Source organism: Vulpes lagopus, chromosome 11, assembly GCF_018345385.1.
Source record: "Vulpes lagopus strain Blue_001 chromosome 11, ASM1834538v1, whole genome shotgun sequence".
Classification (NCBI taxonomy): domain Eukaryota; kingdom Metazoa; phylum Chordata; class Mammalia; order Carnivora; family Canidae; genus Vulpes; species Vulpes lagopus.
In genome coordinates this window covers 78,999,951-79,018,229 of record NC_054834.1, presented here as the reverse complement: position 1 = coordinate 79,018,229, position 18,279 = coordinate 78,999,951, and the positions used below count along the sequence as shown (strand labels likewise).

The window sequence follows — 18,279 nt, the reverse complement described above, 5'->3', positions numbered from 1 at the left end:
CGGGGGTGGCGGTGTTCAGCCCCTATCCCTGCTGGGACAGCTTTGGGAGGCCGGGCTCTGAGCTACCCTCTCATAGCGACCAGCAATCCAGATAAACAGGAGGGCTGTGGCGGCCTGAATACTGGCCAGCAGAAAGAAGTAAAGGTCCATCCGGCAATTGTTGATATTCCCTGGGGAAAGGAGGGGTTGGCATTCAGGTCGGGCATGGCTCCCCTGGGACTGGCAGCTGAAAGGGTGTGGGCAGTGGGTGGGCAGGCAGCCCTCTCACACCTGGTGGTCCACAGTGTTTCCTGTGGTGTCTGCAATTCCTTGTTGGCTGTTCTTTCAGGGGTTTAAAATACAAATACCACAGAGAAAGGTGACTCCTAGGCCAGAATGACTGACTTCCAGAAGTGGGAAGGAGCCTTGGAGGTCTGCTAAGTTCACGGATTCCTTTTTGACAGTTACGGAAACTGAGGCCCAAGGCAGGGAGGCCACACTGGACAACTGGCCAAGTTTGGGCTAGAACCTGGCTCTCCTGAGTCCAGCCTGTGTTTTACTCTGCCTGGCATCAAAGCACTTGGTAGTTGCCACCCACTTTCCAAGCCCCCCACCACCCATGTCCCAATCCCAGGGAGGGCACCACATTCACCAAAGTCCTTGGGGCAGTACAGCCATCCCCGGGGCAGTGACAGTAGTGCCACGAGGCTGGAGCCCAGTAGTGAGCCCACTCCCGACAGGCAGAAGAAGATGCCCATGATGGTACTCTGCATGGAGCACGGAGCCTCTGAGTAAGCAAACTCCAGGCCTGCAGAGAGGGGGAAAACCCAAGCGGCTGATGGAGGAGCAGAGATGAGGCTCAGGGCCTCTGGCCATACTCACCAAGCCTCCATCCTGGCCTCCCCTGTATGGCTGCCCACCCATGGCTAGGATGACACCTGCGTACCAGTGACCCCTTGCCTCTGCCCTGCTCATCTGTTCCCCTGGCTGGACACCTCCACCTGGATGCCCCTGCATTGTTTTGTCTCCTCCTGGGTCTCCCATTTCAGGGACAGCACCTCCCTCTCCCCTACCCTCTCTGCCCACCTTCAACATCCTCACCAAATCCTTTTGATTAAACCTCAGAAATCTCACTGTCTGCCCTCCTCTCTGTTCCCACTGCCCTGGGCCAAAGCACAGTCCTGATCACTTACTGCCCAGCATCTGCAAGTACCTGTAAACCCCCCTGCCTCCCTTCTTCCTGCTCACACAGCCAGATGGGTCTGTCTAAAAGATCTCTGATGGGATCCTTTCCCTGCCAAAATCCCCCTGGGGTGGAGGGCTGGGGGGCGGTGGCAGCTATTGCCCTCAGGAATGACTTCAACATCCAGGCTTGGCCCTATACCTCCCCAGCCTTGCACACACTCCCCACAAGCCTTAGCTCTTCACTTCCGCCTGTGACATCCTTCCTACCTGCGGAGTTCCACCTTCCCTGCCTACCAGCCTCCTCCCCACCTCGTCCCAGGGGCTTTCCCTACACTGTCAAGTCACTTCTCCAGCCCTCCACTGAGTTTACTGTCTGTGTGATGGTCTCCACAATTCTGAGCAAGTCCCCCTAGAGCCCAGCCCTGGGCCTGTGGCTGAGTAGCTTCTGCTACCTGGCTGAGTGAAGAGCCCACCTGCACTCCACAGCTCTGGCTCGCAGTCCGGCGGGGGCGACAAACATACTGCACTATTACAACACAGTGAGCCGTGTGCTGTGATATGAATAAAAGGAGCTAGAAGGACTCCCTGTGACCAGGGGGCTTGGAGAGGGCTTTATGAAGGAGCTGGCATTTAGGCTCAGCAGTGAAGGGGAAATACTTTGTTTATTTTAAGTAAAGTAAGTTTACTTTGAATCTGAGGCATTGGGAACAGCAATGCACAGACATGGGGAATGAGGCACATGGTGCCAGGGACTCTGTGGGAGGTTGCCAGGGAGCGTCTTAATCCTTCCAAATCTCCAGGGCCTATCACAGTGCCTGGCACAAACCGGGAGCTAGTAAGTATCCACTGGGTGAATGCAGCCGCACTCGGAAAACCTGGCCTTCCTCTACTCCTGCAAACTCCAGAAGCTGTGCCCATGAGACTTTTTGACTTGGAGGCAGCTCCAGGCAGAGCCTATCACTGGTGCAACAACAGGAGAGGGGTCCGGGGTACCTGGGATACTGGCAAAAATCTCACTGATCCCAATGAGCAGGTACTGAGGGATCTGCCACCAGATGGACAGTGATGCCGCGTAGTACACATCCTTCCCGATCTGCTGGGACACTGTCTGGTTGCGATGGATGTACTGTAGATGCTCCATCTCCAGGCCTCCTGGTGGGGGAAAGAGGTGCACTAAAATAGCCAGGCCCCCGGTCCACAGCTTAGCCCACAGCAAAGCTTGGCACGTGGTGGGTATTCCCTAGGCCACTGATGACTGACCGAACAGCAGGAAAGGAGAACTCTGGCCTGGGGACAGGGTGGAGGCAAACTCCTTGATTTTTGCCTCGGCTGCTAGGAAGCTCAGAATGAGGCTTTGGCACTCAAGAATAGGAACAACTAACTGGTATTAATTGAGAGCCTGTTATGTGCTGGGCATTTAATATGCATTCTTGCAAATGAAGAAAAATTTAGAGTAAGTAATCAGCCCAGAGTCACACAAGCTGATGAGTATTTGGGGCTGGATTTCCACCTATTTGTGCCCCATTTCCTTCATATCACGTGACTTCTCTCCTGCAGCATCAAGGAGGGTTTCTAACCTGACCTCCAAGTTTTAGGAGGTCATTGTTAGAAGACAGCTGTGCCATAGTGGCATGAACACTGCATGTGGCACAAGGTCACTTAGGTTCCAATCCTGGCCCTGCCACTGGTTAGTGGTGACCTTGGGCAAATCACTTAACCTCTCTAAGAACCAGTGCTCTTATGCAAGAAGCGAGAATAAAAATCCCAGAGTTGTTGTGAGGATGAAATAGGACAACGTACATTAAAGCCCGGAGCTGAAAAAGAACCTGGTTTGGTTTTCGTTCCTTGCAACACAATACTGGGTTTTGAGCTTTGATTTCCCTGCTCCCTCCTTGTGATCCAGGCACAGTGCTGGATGTCTCACAGCTTTGCCTTTTTTGAATCCTCACAACACTCCTGCTAGACCACATTCCACGAGGGCAGAACCCAGGTCCTGCACTGGGGCTGCATGAATGACTATGGCCATTGTAAAGACAGAGCACAAAGATGCTAAGTAACTTCAGGAGTGAAAGGGACAGAGGTTTGTGTAGTGGCATGAAAGGCTTCTTTACCAGAGCCTCTTTGTAATAAATGGCTTCAAATCCTTTTGAACGAGAAGGAAGAGAGTAAAACGATAAATTCTTTTTCTTTAAGTGGCTGAGTGTCTGAAAAATTCATTTAACCCATTTACTGGGTGTCCATGAATAGTTTCATAGCAGTGAATGAAAAAGAAAAAAAAAACCAAACCAGTCTTCAGGGAGCTTACATCCCACTGGGGAAAATCTTTCTCCCTCTCTTGTCCTGAGCTCCCTCATCTGTCAAGATGAGGAGAGGCCGGGACCAGAGGAGGAAGATCCCCTTCAGCTCACACCCTCTGGGAAGCCAAGACTGGCACCCACAGCAGGAGGGTGGATATGGCCCAGACCCACGGCTCCAACACCTGCCAAAGTGGAGCCAACCTCCCCCAACTGCAGACAAAGACCAGCCTCCCTCCCTGCCTCCCTCCACTTGGGCCCACACACCTGCCACAAGGACAGAGGCAAAAGCAAAGAACATGCCCAGTGCCATCTTCTGCAGGGCTGAGGGAAGCAGCTTGTGCTGCAGCAGTAAAGGGTCGAGCAAGTGGCCCTTCATGGGCACCAGGATCAGCACCACCACGACATTGGCCAGGAGGAGCCAGGCTTCCGGGATCTGAACAAGAGGGGGCCAAGCAAGACAGGCTAGCAGAGCAGAAGGAGCTATGGGCTGGAGTTGGGAGCGCTGGCCTCCAGACCGTCCTTGGGTGACCCAGGGTCAGCCCTCTCCCCTCTCTGGAATGCACACTCCTCAGCTGGGTTAAATTGGGGATGGGATTAAATCAGAGGTGGCAAATAGTTTCCTCTGGCTTCTATCAGTTGGTAATGGCTGCTGCGAACATTCTCAGGCTCAGCATGAAAACATGGTCAGGATTGATTAGTGATGTCTGCCCCAGGCAAGGAATGAAGCTATAGTGGCAAATGTAATTTCTCTGCCAGCTCTGAGGATCTTTGATGTTAGGAGTCTTTGAAACACCATGGAACTGGTTTGGAAAGTCCTGGTGAAAGGCAGACATCTGGGGATCCAGGGGCCCCGGAGAGTGTGGGAACTCAAGGTAGAACTGGGATGTGGGTGCACCTCTCTGAGAGTCTGTGGGATGAAGACAGGGTGGTGAGACCTGCCTCAGAGCAGCAGTGGGTGGGAGCAAAGCTGCCACATCTTAGCAGGATGCCTGGGCTGGGGCACAAGTTTCCTCATCCTCCAGGTGCTTTTCCTGTTTCCTGATGATCCCCTGCTCCTGGGCATGAAAACAGCTTAATTTCTTTCTGTTTTGAGAGGACACACACAGCAAGGCCCATCATGGGGGCTGAATGCATACCCGGTCTCACCTTGTAGCTGCTACCCTGGGCTCCCAGAGCTATGGAGCTATTGGCAGGGAGGTCTGGGAAAATGTTTGGGATGCGGAGATGAAGACCTTGCAGGACATACGTAGACTGCATCTGCCAAGAGAGATGGAGCCATGGCTGGAACAGAGCTGGCCACCTCACCTGCAAGGAGAGGTGAGACCACAAGCTCCGAGATGGGCGTTCTTCAGAAGGAGCACAGGGCAGCTGGGCAGCTGTCCCCTCTCCCAGCCTCGGGGAGATGTGACCTGCCTACCCTGCTTCCTCCTCAGGAGCCAGGCTCAGTCAGGGAGCTTCCTTCGCTCTGTTCCCAGGCCCGTGAGCTGTGTGTGCAGCCTTATCCCAGAGCCTAGGCACAGCTGTTATGACTCACATTTGGTGTCTCCAAGGCCTGACACAGAGGAAGTGTGGATAAATGTTTGTTGACATGGGGAAGATAATGACATGGCTGTCCCCATGGGGAGCTCTCATTTGACACTGAGGCCAAGCTTCATCCCACGGGCGGACGTGGCACAGACACTGGGTAGACATCAACTCACCAGCATGGCTCTGGGCTCAGCTGCAGGGGCAAGCTCCAAGGGGCCCAGTTTCACATCACATATCACCCCTGTAGTATTCTAAAATGCAGGGGATCCAGAACAATCCCACATGAGGGTCTGGGGCAGGGGAGGGCACTCGGGCTGCTCAGGACAACAGCTATTGACCAACTGGTACGTAAGTACATCAGTATTCTGACAACCAGTATGACTGAGAATCAGCCATGGACACAGACAGACCCCCTCCCCGTGTCTCTGTCCTGTCTCCTCTATGCCACCCCCAAGAAGCAGGCTGGCCTTGCATAACCCCCATCTTGTGTAACTCAAAACAAGCTTCCTCTTGAAGGGGTATGGAAGGCAAAGACTTTGTCATGTGGGGGTTAGAAGTTGGAGTCAGGTCACAGCCACCCTACACACACACACACACACACACACACACACACATCGCACTAACCTTCCCCATAAGAAATGGTGGGAAACAGTGGCTCTCAGACCTGGCTGAGTACCAGTATCCCCTGAGAAGTTTATTTTCCTAGAGACTTCCCCCAACAATTCTCTTTAGTACTCTGGGGTGGGACACAGAATCTGCTTTAAAAGCTTGCCGGTGGTTCTGAGACACAGACCCAGGGGGGAATCACTGCTACAAAGAATTCAATGCCCTGAGGTGGCCCCTAACTGGCTGTGGGGTACGGGGTAACTCTGGGCCTCAGTTCCCACATCAGAGGATCTGAATGCTCTAGAGCTATTAGAACCCCTAATCTCCCTGTTTTATACATGAGGTCCAGACAGATGGGATCACATTGGAGTCCCTGGGCTTCAAATTTGTCTCCAGGGTTCCTCATGCTATTAATTACTGGGATGGCTTTGTGTCAGGCCGCAGGTAGCACCAGGTCACTCTGTGAGCCCCTGCTCCCATTTCCACGTGCTTTGGGCTTCTATGGTGAGAGCCTAGTCCCATCCGGGGACTGGGGAACCACTGTCCTCAGAGCAAAAGGGCAGGGTGCTCACCTGGAAGTACACCATCCAGTATGGCACCAGGGTCACCATGACGGGCAAGATCTTCACCAGCACCTGGAAATTGGCAATGTCCTCTTGGGGGGAAGGGCCAGGCTGGGGAGACCTCTGGTCAGGCAGCAGTTGGGCGCCTTGAGGGTCTCTGTGGGGCCATGGGGGCAGCAGATAAAACAGCAGCCATCGCAACCACCATGACCACCATTATCCCCTATTTAGTCTCGCTCCTCTATCACCAGTGACCACAGCCATCATCTCTGAAATGACCCATTTCCTCCCTCCACCAGAAGCTTCACCTTCTCCATCATCACCATCGTCACCTCAGCCAGCATCCTTGCCATCCTTGTCGTTAGTGAAGTGACTGTCCCCCAAAGCCAGCCTCCCACTGACTGTCCATTACACTCCCTCACTATCTCCTCCTTTCTTTTACAGGTGGCTGATCAAGACCCCTCCCAGCCAAGAGCCATGTGCTGTGGTCCCCGGGGAAAGTAGACCAGAGACTGTGGTGAGCGGAGTCTTCGGGAATTTTTGGCTTCACAGCATCAGTATGCTGCGGGAAGCAGGGAAGTCCCAGTCTAAGCCTGACTCAGAGAGAGACAGGGATAGAGAGAGAGAAAGGGAGAGAGGCCAGCCCAGATCTGGTATACCCCAATGCATCCTCACTCCCTGTCTCCAAGTCCATCTTCCTGAACAGGCATTATTATAGCCCTCTCCCTACCTGACGAGGATGGAGGCAGTGGAGAGGTAGGGGTGCAGGGGAAATGTTAAGGAAACAGGATGGATCAACCACTGCTATGACCTCCCCCCGCCTTTGCCCTTTGTCTTGACATATTTCTAATTTCTAATCCATTCTTGCTCAAGAGTCTTGCCTCATCCTTTGAGATGCCGAAGGGGATAACACCAGTGTGGTCATTCCCAAAGATGGCCACTATCAGCATCTCCCCTCCTAGGGTGGGATGCCACTCCTCCACTAACAGGCCATCTGCTCCCCTGCCCTGGAATCTGGGCTGGCCTTGTGGCTGTGCTGACCAATGGAACAAGCAGAAGTGATGGCTCGGTCTTGCAACCCAGACACCTTACTGTGAGGAGCTCCAGCTACAGGCATGTGGCCACATGAAGGGGGACCCCAGGTGCCTTTGTTGGACTGCCAGCCACATAAGTGAGCCGTCTTGGATGCTCTAATCCCTTCAGGCCCCCAGATGACTGTAGCCCCCCACCCCCATGACATCACAAGAAGCGGAACAACTACCTGACTGAGCCCAGTCACCCACAGCATCAGGAGAGGTAATAAAATGTGATTGCTTAGGTAACTGAGTTCCAGGATGGTTTGTTGGGCTGAGCTGGATCATTAAAACAAAACCCCACCACAATGCACCAGCTTAGACAAACATGTCCTGTCCTTTTTCCATCTAGATCCTACTGATAGGATCTGTAACAGGCTCAAGGTCTGGAGACATGTTTGCTTAGCAAAGTGGTCAATTAACTTTAGGAAGGACAGGGGCAAAAGGAAGCTGTGTGTGTGTGAAGGACTGTTCTGAACCTTCCTCCCTGGGATGCTAGCTAATGGAGGAGGAGCAAGTTTGGCTGACTCCTTAGACATTCTTTTTTTTTTTTTCTTTTAAGATTTTATTTATTTACTTGAGAGGGTGCGTGAGAGAGAGGGCACACGCGCACAAGCAGGGGGAGGGGCAAAGGGAGAGGGAGAAGCAGGCTTCCTGTTGAGCAGGGATCCCAGTGTGGGGCTCCATTCCAGGACCCGGAGATCATGACCTGAGCCGCAGGCAGACACTTAACCGACTGAGCCACCCAGGTGCCCTCTTAGATTTTCTTACACTTGCTACCCTTGTGGTGTTGAATTATTTATATTATATCCCAACAGCCTTCCCTGGTACCATCGTCTCCATCATCAGCCAGTCCTACTGCCTTTGTCAATCACTGCTGAATTATCTTCACCGTGGCTGCTGATGAACACCTCCCCCTCTACCTCGATCATCACTGTCAAGACCATGCACAACCAGCCTTATACTCTCTTGAGTTAGTCCGTGGGCAGGACCACCACCACCACCACCACCTTGAGCTCCATCACCAGCCAAGGTCACAGCGGGGCAGCTCTGGCCCTTGCACAGCAGGTTGTCATAAAGGGCTACCATGGGAGCTGACCCAGAACATTCTTCCAAGCGGACTGCACCTCCCCAGGAGAAGCACAGCACGTCTCCAGGCTCCATGGCCCCCGTCACCAAGAGCGCCCTTCTTACCTGACAGAGTGTCAGTGCCGCAGGTGGGGACAGCAGTTTTGGAAAGCGAGTTTCAGCATAAAGGACACTTGGCTGCCTGTGGGGGGCTTAGTGATGAAGATGGGGGTGGCGAAGAGGAAGATGAAGAAGGCCAGGCCCACGCAGCCCACGGTGATACTATAGCCCAGCAGGAAGTCAATGTTCTGTTGGATAAAGGCCACTACCAGTAGTGACAGCACGGCACCCACGTTGATGCTCCAGTAAAGCCAGTTGAAGAAGCGGCGGCTGGCGTGGCGGCCAAGATCCATCACCTGCTGGGCAGGGGTGAGAGTAAGGGAGGCCCAGGGGCACCCTGCCATGATGTACCTGCCTTCCTTTTCCCACAGAGATACTTCATGAGTCAGTGGGTGGACATTCCAGCATTTTCCTAGTCCCTGATCACTAAACAGACACTCAGTAAATAAATACTGATTTTGATTGAATAAAGAAACCTTTCCCTTGGGAGTTCATGATCAGGAAAATTTGGCACAGCTATTTTTGCATGCCCATGGTACACATTTTCTCATTTTCACCAAGTGGTGCACACAACAGATGTCTCTCATGCCACTTTGTTCACTTCTATTTGATTTATTCCTTTGTCTTTGAACAACCTACAGTACATACAATGCAAAGAGGTGCAGTACATGTCCCAATGCATGGACACCCTCTAATGCCTGGAGGACCCCTCAAAATCTCTAAGGGCATGCATCTGTATGGACTGCATCAGAAGAAAGCCAATAATGACCAGGTCTGTTTCACGTTATTAGGTAGGACATATGTGTATTGCTGAAAGAACAGTTAAAACTCTAATGGAGAATTTCCTCTGCAATTTGGAGATGCAGAGTTCTCTAGTGTGGCCCAAGCCTTCTCTTCCACTTGCTTCCTCTAATATATGCCCAGTCAAACAAGGTTGGCATATCAGGGAAAACAGAGGTGGCCTCACACACAGCCCCCTGAGTGGGTTCTGGCCTGGTTGGGGAAAAAAATCAGGCCTCCAGCAAGGACAGAAAGACTCAAAATCTTTACCCAGGATTTGGATCAATCTGCAGCAGTCAGGCCCCAGGCGCCCTGCTGGCTCGGATCAGCTGCACTGGCTGATCCCACCTCTCTCTCCCAGACCCTGGTCCCAGATTTTGACCCAGCAGGTCTGGGACAGGGAGAGCCCAAGAGTCTGCATTTCTAAAAAGCAGTGAAGACTAGAGGTCAATTTTCAAGGTGATTCTGTGCCCTGTTATGCCCATCACCCTTTCAATAAAGCACCGCATCTCAAAATCCACTGTTCTCCTTTGTCAAGCTTTACTTTCTATAAGTGCATTGGGGATAAGGTAAGTATTTCTTTTTCCTTTTCCAAAGGTAAAATTATAGTCCATACAGATGCATGCCCTTAGAGATTTTGAGGGGTCCTCCAGGCATTAGAGGGTGAGGACCATGTCCATGCATTGGGAATTTTTGCTGTAGACTTTCAAGCAGAAAATGGAGTAAGTCCCATTATGTGCAGGCACTTCCATTTATTAACTGGACAAATGTATATGACAGTTGCAACTCTGAGGGGAAGACCAGGCAGCCCGTTCAGGATATAAATGAGCTCTCCCAAAACAAGCACTTTGTCAAGAATGATGGACGGCCCTTTCTGAAATCAGCAAGTGTGTTAAAAATACAGCTCGTGGGTATGGCTGTCTGCCAGATGATGACAACCCTTCCCGCCCAGATACCCTCCATCTGACTGCCCCCCTGAATTCTGCAGCAGCCCCTCACTGCTTTGGTGTACCCACTCCTGTTACCCCCACCCACTCCCCACTGTAGCCAGAGACATTTTTAAAGAACTCAAATCCACCCCTGTCTGTTTCAGTGTTTCCAACCTGTCTTGTGGGTCAGGTTCAGACCCCCTAGGGCAGCCCAGGGCACCTGGGGTACAGTGGATATCAATGAAAGAGTGGAATGAAGGGAGAAGAGAGATTCCAGGGCACCTGGGTGGCTCAGTGGTTGAGCATCTCTTTGGCTCAGGTCGTGATCCCATGGTCCTGAGATTGAGTTCCACATTGAGTCCCACATCGGGTTTCCCTGCAAGCCTGCTTCTCCCTCTGCCTGTGTCTCTGCCCCTCTCTCTGTGTCTGTCATGAATAAATAAATAAAATCTTGAAAGAAGCAGCAGAAATAGTAGTAGAAGGGAGAGTCCTAGTAGCAGATGTTGGGGGTCTCCTAGTCTAAAGGAAGGTCAACAGTAGCCTAGGAATGGACAGGCAGCCCTAGGGGAACTGAGTCCCCCATCACCAAAGGAATCCAAATAGGCTAGATGAGTAGATCCTTGGTAAGGACACTGGAAACTGTGTAGGATGCTGAACAGTGGGCATCAGCAGGATGCAATGATTCTTTTTAAAACTTCCCCTTTATGAGGAGAACCCTCTTGCACTGTTGGTGGGAATGTGAACCGGTGCAGCCACTCTGGAAAACTGTGTGGAGGTTCCTCAAAGAGTTAAAAATAGACCTGCCCTACGACCCAGCAATTGCACTGCTGGGGATTTACCCCAAAGATGCAGATGCAGTGAAACGCCGGGACACCTGCACCCCGATGTTTCTAGCAGTAATGTCCACAATAGCCAAACTGTAGAAGGAGCCTCGGTGTCCATCGAAAGATGAATGGATCAAGAAGATGTGGTCTATGTATACAATGGAATATTCCTCAGCCATTAGAAACGACAAATACCCACCATTTGCTTCGACGTAGATGGACCTGGAGGGTATGATGCTGAGTGAAATAAGTCAACCGGAGAGGGACAAACATTATATGGTCTCATTCATTTGGGGAATATAAAAAAAATAGTGAAAGAGAATAAAAAGGAAAGGAAGAAAATGAGTGAAAATATCAGTGAGGGTGACAGAACATGAGAGACACCTAACTCTGGGAAATGAACAAGGGGTGGTGGAAAGGGAGGTGGGTGGGGGGTGGGGGTGACTGGGTGACGGGCACTGAGGGGGGCACTCAGTGGGATGAGCACTGGGTGTTATGCTATGTGTTGGCAAATAAACTGTCCCCTCTATGATGGTGAATACGTACAATTAAAGAACCTTTGAAAAACAGAGGCAGTAAGGGAGAAGTACAATGAGTCCAGGGCCTGATCACACTATTGTTACAATTTTTTCCGGTTTCCCCTTTTAGCTGACTCCTAGTCTGTTCATATGACTTTAATCATACTCTGCAGTTCCGCCTCGCTTTTGCTCACCAACACCATATGTGGTTGTTTTAATCATATTACTTATTACTTAAAGTTATGGTCTAATATCCCATTGAGTGCAGCTATCAAAATATAGCCTTGTTGTTAGGCATTCACTCATTCATTCGGTAAATATTTACTGAATTCGTCCTATGTGCCCCGTGCTGTCCAAAGGCATACAGAGAAAGGCTCAGAAGTTCAGATATTTGCCCAAGTGTTCCTGGCTAGTGAGTGGCAGAGCTGGGATCTGAGAAAGTCTGTGAGACCCCACCTCTCACAATGCTGGTTGCAAGAGGCTTGCTCCTTCCCTAGCCCCCAGATCCCTACAACTCAAGACAGGGCTTGGGCTTGCTGTGGTGAGGCCTGAAGTCTAGTTGCCCTTCCTCTCCTTGACCTGCTCTCGACCTGACCTCGGACAGGTCGATTCATACCCTGAAACCGTGGCGTTCGCATCTGTAAAGTGGACATGATGATGCCACCCACCTCCGGGGTAGTTAGGAGGATGAGGGGAGCTAACACATGGAAAGCAGCGCCCAGGCCAAGAAAACCGACGCGGTTATTACGCTGCAGCCATGGCGTGTAGCTGGAGTCAAGGCGCCCTCTTCTCTCCAGTAAGGGCACCGAGCGCAGGCAGGGGAGTGGCCCTCGGGCGGAGATCCCCGCTGGCCGCGCTCCCTGCGCCTCGCGTGCCCCTACCTGGTCAGCCCCGAAGGCGGTGAGGTTGCTCGGGATGGAGCTGGCGGCCAGGGCGAGCAGCAGCAGCCCGCAGGGGCCGGCGGGCGCGCAGGACGGGGAGACGGCGGCGGCGGGCACCTCCCCGCAGAGGGGCAGCAGGCGGGAGGCCGCCAGGTGCAGCCGCAGGCTGAGCGCGAGGGCGCGGGCGCGGGCGCGGGCGCGGCCCAGGTGCGCATCGGCCAGGCAGCCGCCCGCGGGCGCCGGCAGGTAGGACGCTGCTGGCCGTCCCAGCGGAAGCCGGCGCCGCCGAGGTAGGGCGCCAGGTTGGCCGAGACGCCGAGGAAGGCGGCGCGCTCCAGCGTCTCCCCCGGCAGCACCGCGGCCTCCGCGCCAGCAGCGGCCTCCGCTCCCCCGGGCGCCGGGCGCGGCATCCTCGGCCCGCGGCCCCGCCTGCGGCCCCGCCGCCCCCACCTCCCCCTCGGCGTCCCCCCGCCGACCTCAGTGGCGACCCAGCCTCTCCCTGTCCCTAACACTCAGCTCTGTCCTGCACCCCCCGCCCCCCCCCTCCCCCGCCGCTCACGCCTGACCCTTCGGTCCTCCACCCCTCCTCCTCCTCCTCTCCACCTCCCGGCCCACCCTTCTCCGCCCTCTTCTCTGCCCCCCCCCCCCCCATTCCTGTTGCTCTCCCGTTAGTTGCCCTGACACCTGGCCTGCACGCTGGGGAGTTATTTCTTTTGAATAACTGTCGTAACAGATGGACCACAATGTATCCATCCATTCACCTACTGAAGAACTGTAGATGTCCCTCAAAATTAGGTTCTTAAATTTAATATCAGGTGAGAAACACAAGCTGTGATGGATGAGGCAAGCCCATGTAGGGTAAGGTATAATATGGGATGGTGAAGAGAAAACAGAGCTCCCCACCCTGGATTCTGTGTCACCACTTCAGTCAAGAACAGATGCTTTGGATGACGTGGGCAGAGACTGGGGTCTCCTAGCCTCTCCCTCATGCTAAGATTAAGCTGCCTTTGCCTCTTCTTGGAGGAAGCTCAGGATCATCAGGGCATGATGATGAAGTGCATGTCACATCAGACTCAGCTCCGTTCTCTCTTGGCAAGATCACCAGTGTGGTGGATGTGATGAACGCCATCCCAGAGGGCTGAGTTTTGCAGATGAGAGTACTGGTCTGCTGCCAGTGACCTTCAGGGGCCGGAGGACAAAGGGAAAGTGAAACAATGTAGTCAACAGAAGAAAAACAGAGACAAAGGCATCAAAGAAGAGACAAATAGGGATCCCTGGGTGGCGCAGCGGTTTGGCGCCTGCCTTTGGCCCGGGGCAGGATCCTGGAGACCCTGATCGAATCCCACATCGGGCTCCCGGTGCATGGAGCCTGCTTCTCCCTCCGCCTGTGTCTCTGCCTCTCTCTCTCTCTCTGTGACTTTCATAAATTTAAAAAAAAAAAAAAACAAAAACAAAGAAGAGACAAATTAAGTTGCTTCCTTTCTGTCTAGTCCCCATTCCTGAGGTGCATGGGGGCCAGGAACTTGGGTGGGGTGCTAGAGAAGGTCCTGGGATCTGCTTACCTAGGGAGACCACTGGGGAAAACTGCCTTTTACAGATAGCAGGAGTGGCATTCTGAACATAGATGTGACTGTCACCCAAACACGAGTTAAACATTGATTACCCACGTTTAAGGGAGCTGGAGAGCAGTTTCAGTACTGAGGAGACCCAGAGCAGATGGCCTGTGACCATGACCCATAAACAGAAGCAGTTTGATCCAGAGAGAATTTGGCCACCTGATGTGAAGTTTTTGTTCTTGCTTTCATTATTGTTTTTTAACTTAAAACATTTTTAGGGCGCCTGGGTGCCAGGACTGAGCCCCACATCGGGCTCCCAGCTCAGCGGGGAGCCTGCCTCTCCCTTTCCCTCTGTCCCTGCCCCCACCTTGCTGCTTGTGTGCTCTTGTTCCCTGTCTCTCTCTCTCTCTTTTAAATAAATAAAATTTTTAAAAAATTACTTAGCTTATGGGGCATCTGGGTGGCTCAGTCTGTTAAGTGTCTGACTCTTGATTTTGGCTCAGATCATGACCTCAGAGGCGTGGGATCGAGTCCCATGTGAGGCTCTGCGCTCAGCAGGGAATCTGCTTTAGATTCTCTCTCCCTTTCTCTCTACCCCTCTCCACTGCTCGCTCGCTCTAAATAAATAAATAAATATTTAAAAAAATTACTTATCTCCTTGAACATTCAGAAATATGAAAATCTAGATTTCTTGCTACTCTTGAAGTTGGGGAAGGGGTGTGGCAGGGGGTCTGTGAAAGCTGGGCCAACATGCTGACATGGAGCTGCCTCTTGAGCCTCACCCCTAGCAGCTCCCTCTCCATGCCCCCTGCCTCTATGCCGCCCCTCAGCCACTGTCAGCTTCCAGTCCTATCTCTGGAAGTTGGCATGTGCTGCTCCCCGCTAAAGCCTAGAACCTCCCATCACTAACGAATCCTGTTCCCTCAGGACTTGACGGAGATGTTGCCTCTTCCAAGAAGTCTCCTCTAGTTTCCCAAGTTCAGGTTAGCCCTTAGAGGCACCTGCAGGGACTCATGTCATAAATGCCTGCTTTACTTGCCTATTTATCCCATTAGACTAGAGACTTTCTGAAGACGGGGTTGTGTCTTCATCTCTGTTCCAGGCACATAGGAGGATGAACTCCAGGGCTGGACAACTGAGCAAAGGCCTTGTCTTGACTTCTCAAGAGCTGTGTGATCTTCATTAAGTTACTTAACCTCATTGGTACTTTATCTGAATAGTAGAGAATGAAAAATACTTACCCTGTATGCTTTTTTTGTATCAAAACAAGATAACCCAGCCTGGTGGTTGGCATATGTAAGAGCTCAGGAAACGTCTGCACCTTAAGTAACTAACAAATAAATAAAACAAATGTTGATATTGCCTACTGTGCGTTGGAAGCTGTGCAAGTGGCTGAGGATACAGCAATAAGCAAATGGACACAAATCTGGGCCCTCGTGGAGGTGATGTTCCAGTACTTGGGCAACAGTTGAGCAAAAGAAGAGAAGGGAATAAAACAGAACAGACGAGAACACGGCACATTTATTGTCACATATAATAAGGGCTAAAATGAAAAACCAAGTTGAAACAAGATATGGAGATGACAGTGAAGGCTTTTTAGATAGAGTATGATATAATCATAATTTACTATAAATCAGAGTTTCTCAACCTTGGCACTATTGACGCTTCAGACCAGATGCTTCTTTGTTGCGAGGGCTGTCCTGTGCATCATAGGGTAGCTAGCAGCATCCCTGGCCTCTGTTCACAAGATACTAGCTGTACTCCTTCCCCTATGTTGTAACAATCAAAATGTCATCAGACATTACCAAATGTCCCCTGCAGGCAGAAAACTGCTGTTAGACAAATGTTTGCTGGGGAAGGGTATAGTGGGCTGCATGGTAACCCCCCAAAAGATACATCCATATCCTAATCCCTGGAACCTATGATTGTTACCTGATGTGATAAGAGATGCCATTAAATTAAGGGTCATGAGAGGAGGTGCTTATCCTGGATTATCCTGGTGGGCCCTGAATGCCATAGACAAGTGTTCTCATAAGAGCAAGGCAGGGGGCAAGGACACAGAGCCACATAGAAGGGAAGACGGAAGTGGAGAGCAGATGATGTGGCTGCAAATGAAGGAGTGCCAAGGAACTGGGGTCTCCATGAGACATGAGGGTGGGGGTAAAGGACAGGCTTTGTGAGGGCCTCTGCAGGAAGTGTGTCCCTCCTGACATCTTGATGTCAGACTTCTGGCCTTGTGAATTGTGGGAGAATACATTTCTGTCATCTGTCACCAGATTTGTTAACAGCAGCCACAGGAAACTAATCGGGAAGATCTTACCTCATCAGTGAGTGTGTTTCAACATCGAATGTTCTAATGCAAGATTCAGATTGCCACAGGAGATTTTATGAAAGTGGTCACTGATGTCAGATGAGTGTGATTTCTCTGCACTTTTCGCCCAAAGCTGAAAAGTTAGTCAAAAACTTTGGCCAGTGGACACCAGACACCAAAAGATGTCCACAGGACAGTGGATAGATCTAAATGTCAGGCCCTCTCCATGGCACACTCGGCCACACATGGAAAGGACCAAGATGACATGGCTCAGTCGTAGTAGGACAAAACAAACAAACAAACAAACAAACAGACAAAAACAACAACAAGAAACCTTGGGGATTTTATTAACAGATTCGGGATGAGTCAACATTGTTTGGGTCACCTGAGGCCACAATAGAACAGTGGTTGTCAAGGTGATGGGATTATACTGATTTGTTTTCTTTTCCTAAATTCCCAGAGTTGCTCTAATGTGGTTCTAAGGCACTGTTACACAAAGATCAAATTTGGTATCGAGGGTATCCTTCTGCTCAACTTCAGGCTGATTTTAATAGACCATTGGGTCCAGCGGGTGGCAATCAGAGGGGAGGAAAGGCCTCGAAATCCTGCCCATGGGAGAGAAGAGACAACTGGGCAGCACATCCCTATTGCCAAATGTCCACAGGGCTGCCCCCTGAAGAGGGCTTTATTTGTTTGTTTGTTTGTTTTTTAAGATTGATTTATTTACTTGAGAGAGAGCGAGCAGAGGGGTGGGGCAGAGGGAGAGGGAGAGATTCTTAAGCAGACTCTGCACTAAGTGTGGAGCCTGATGTGAGGGCTCAACCCCAAAACCCTGAGACCAGGACCTGAGCCAACACCAGGAGACAGACACTCAACTGACTGTACCACCCAGGCTCCCCTTGAAGAAGGATTATATGTCTTAGGCAATGCTTCAGAGAACAGCTAGGATTTCAGGGTGTTCGAGGTTTCAGCTCTTGAGTCCCTCAGCCCTTCCCTGTGAACCAGGGGTTTTCAAAGGTCCATGGGTGCCCTGTGGGTCTCCAAGACCATTTCTGTGATCTAGGAGGTCAAAACTATTTTCATACTAAATGAAGACATCATGTGCCTTTTTACTGACATAGTTTGCTGGTACAAAAGCCATGATGAGTAAATCTGCAGGGACATGAAATTGTCCTAGAAGCCACAGCATTCTTCCACCCTCTGCTCAGAGTATAAGCAGGGAAAAAATTGTGAATTTTACCTAAGAATGTTCTCAATGAAACAGTTAAAATCATTAACATTATTAGATCACAATTAGATGCACAATTTTTTAGTATTTTTTTAAATTTTTATTAATGAGAGACACAGAGAGAGAGAGAGAGAGAGAGAGAGAGGCAGAGACACAGGCAGAGGGAGAAGCAGGCTCCATGCAGGGAGCCCGACATGGGACTCGATCCCGGGTTTCCAGGATCAGGCCCTGGGCTGAAGGCAGCGCTAAACCGCTGAGCCACCCAGGCTGCCCAATTTTTTAGTATTCTTTAAAAAAAAGTTGTTTTTAAAGATTTTATTTATTTATTTGACAGAGAGAGAAAGAGAGAGAGCACGAGCAGGGTAAGGGGCAGGTAGAGGGAGAAGCAGACTCCTCGCCAAGCAGGGAGACTGATGTGAGGCTTGATCCCGAGACCCTAAGATCATGACCTGAGCGGAAGCCAGACGCCCAACCAAACAAGCCACGCAGGCATCCCTAATTTTTTAGTTCTATATATGTGATAGGATGAAAATAGCATAGCACTCTTTCGCTGAGTCCCACCACGCCACGGTCACCACCAGGCTGCGTCATTGGGATTTTTTTCATGGAACACCATCTTTACTTGAAAACTATGGTTATTCAGACTGGAGAATCTGGCAGAAAAAGTTTTGAAACCAAGCAAAGGAAACCTGTCATTTCAAAGGAAACACATGACAGTATTTGCTGCCAGTGATGAAATTGGAGCTTTTAAGTGAAAATTTTAATTTTAGAAAGACTCTTATCTGCCACCATGATCTTGACAGCTTCCAAGGACTTAAGGTTTCCTGATGATAT

At 51.1% G+C, this 18,279-nt stretch overlaps 1 protein-coding gene across 1 annotated transcript; it reads right to left on the bottom strand.

Annotated features, from left to right (window-relative positions):
- Positions 1-15: 15 nt before the first annotated feature.
- SLC15A3 (solute carrier family 15 member 3) lies at positions 16-12,760 on the bottom strand. The gene is given in 9 exon segments (XM_041722456.1): positions 16-170; positions 632-787; positions 2,158-2,316; positions 3,726-3,894; positions 4,608-4,718; positions 6,167-6,314; positions 8,425-8,714; positions 12,351-12,604; positions 12,607-12,760. Coding segments are annotated over 9 exon segments (1,596 nt in total).
- Between the last annotated feature and the right edge of the window lie 5,519 nt (positions 12,761-18,279).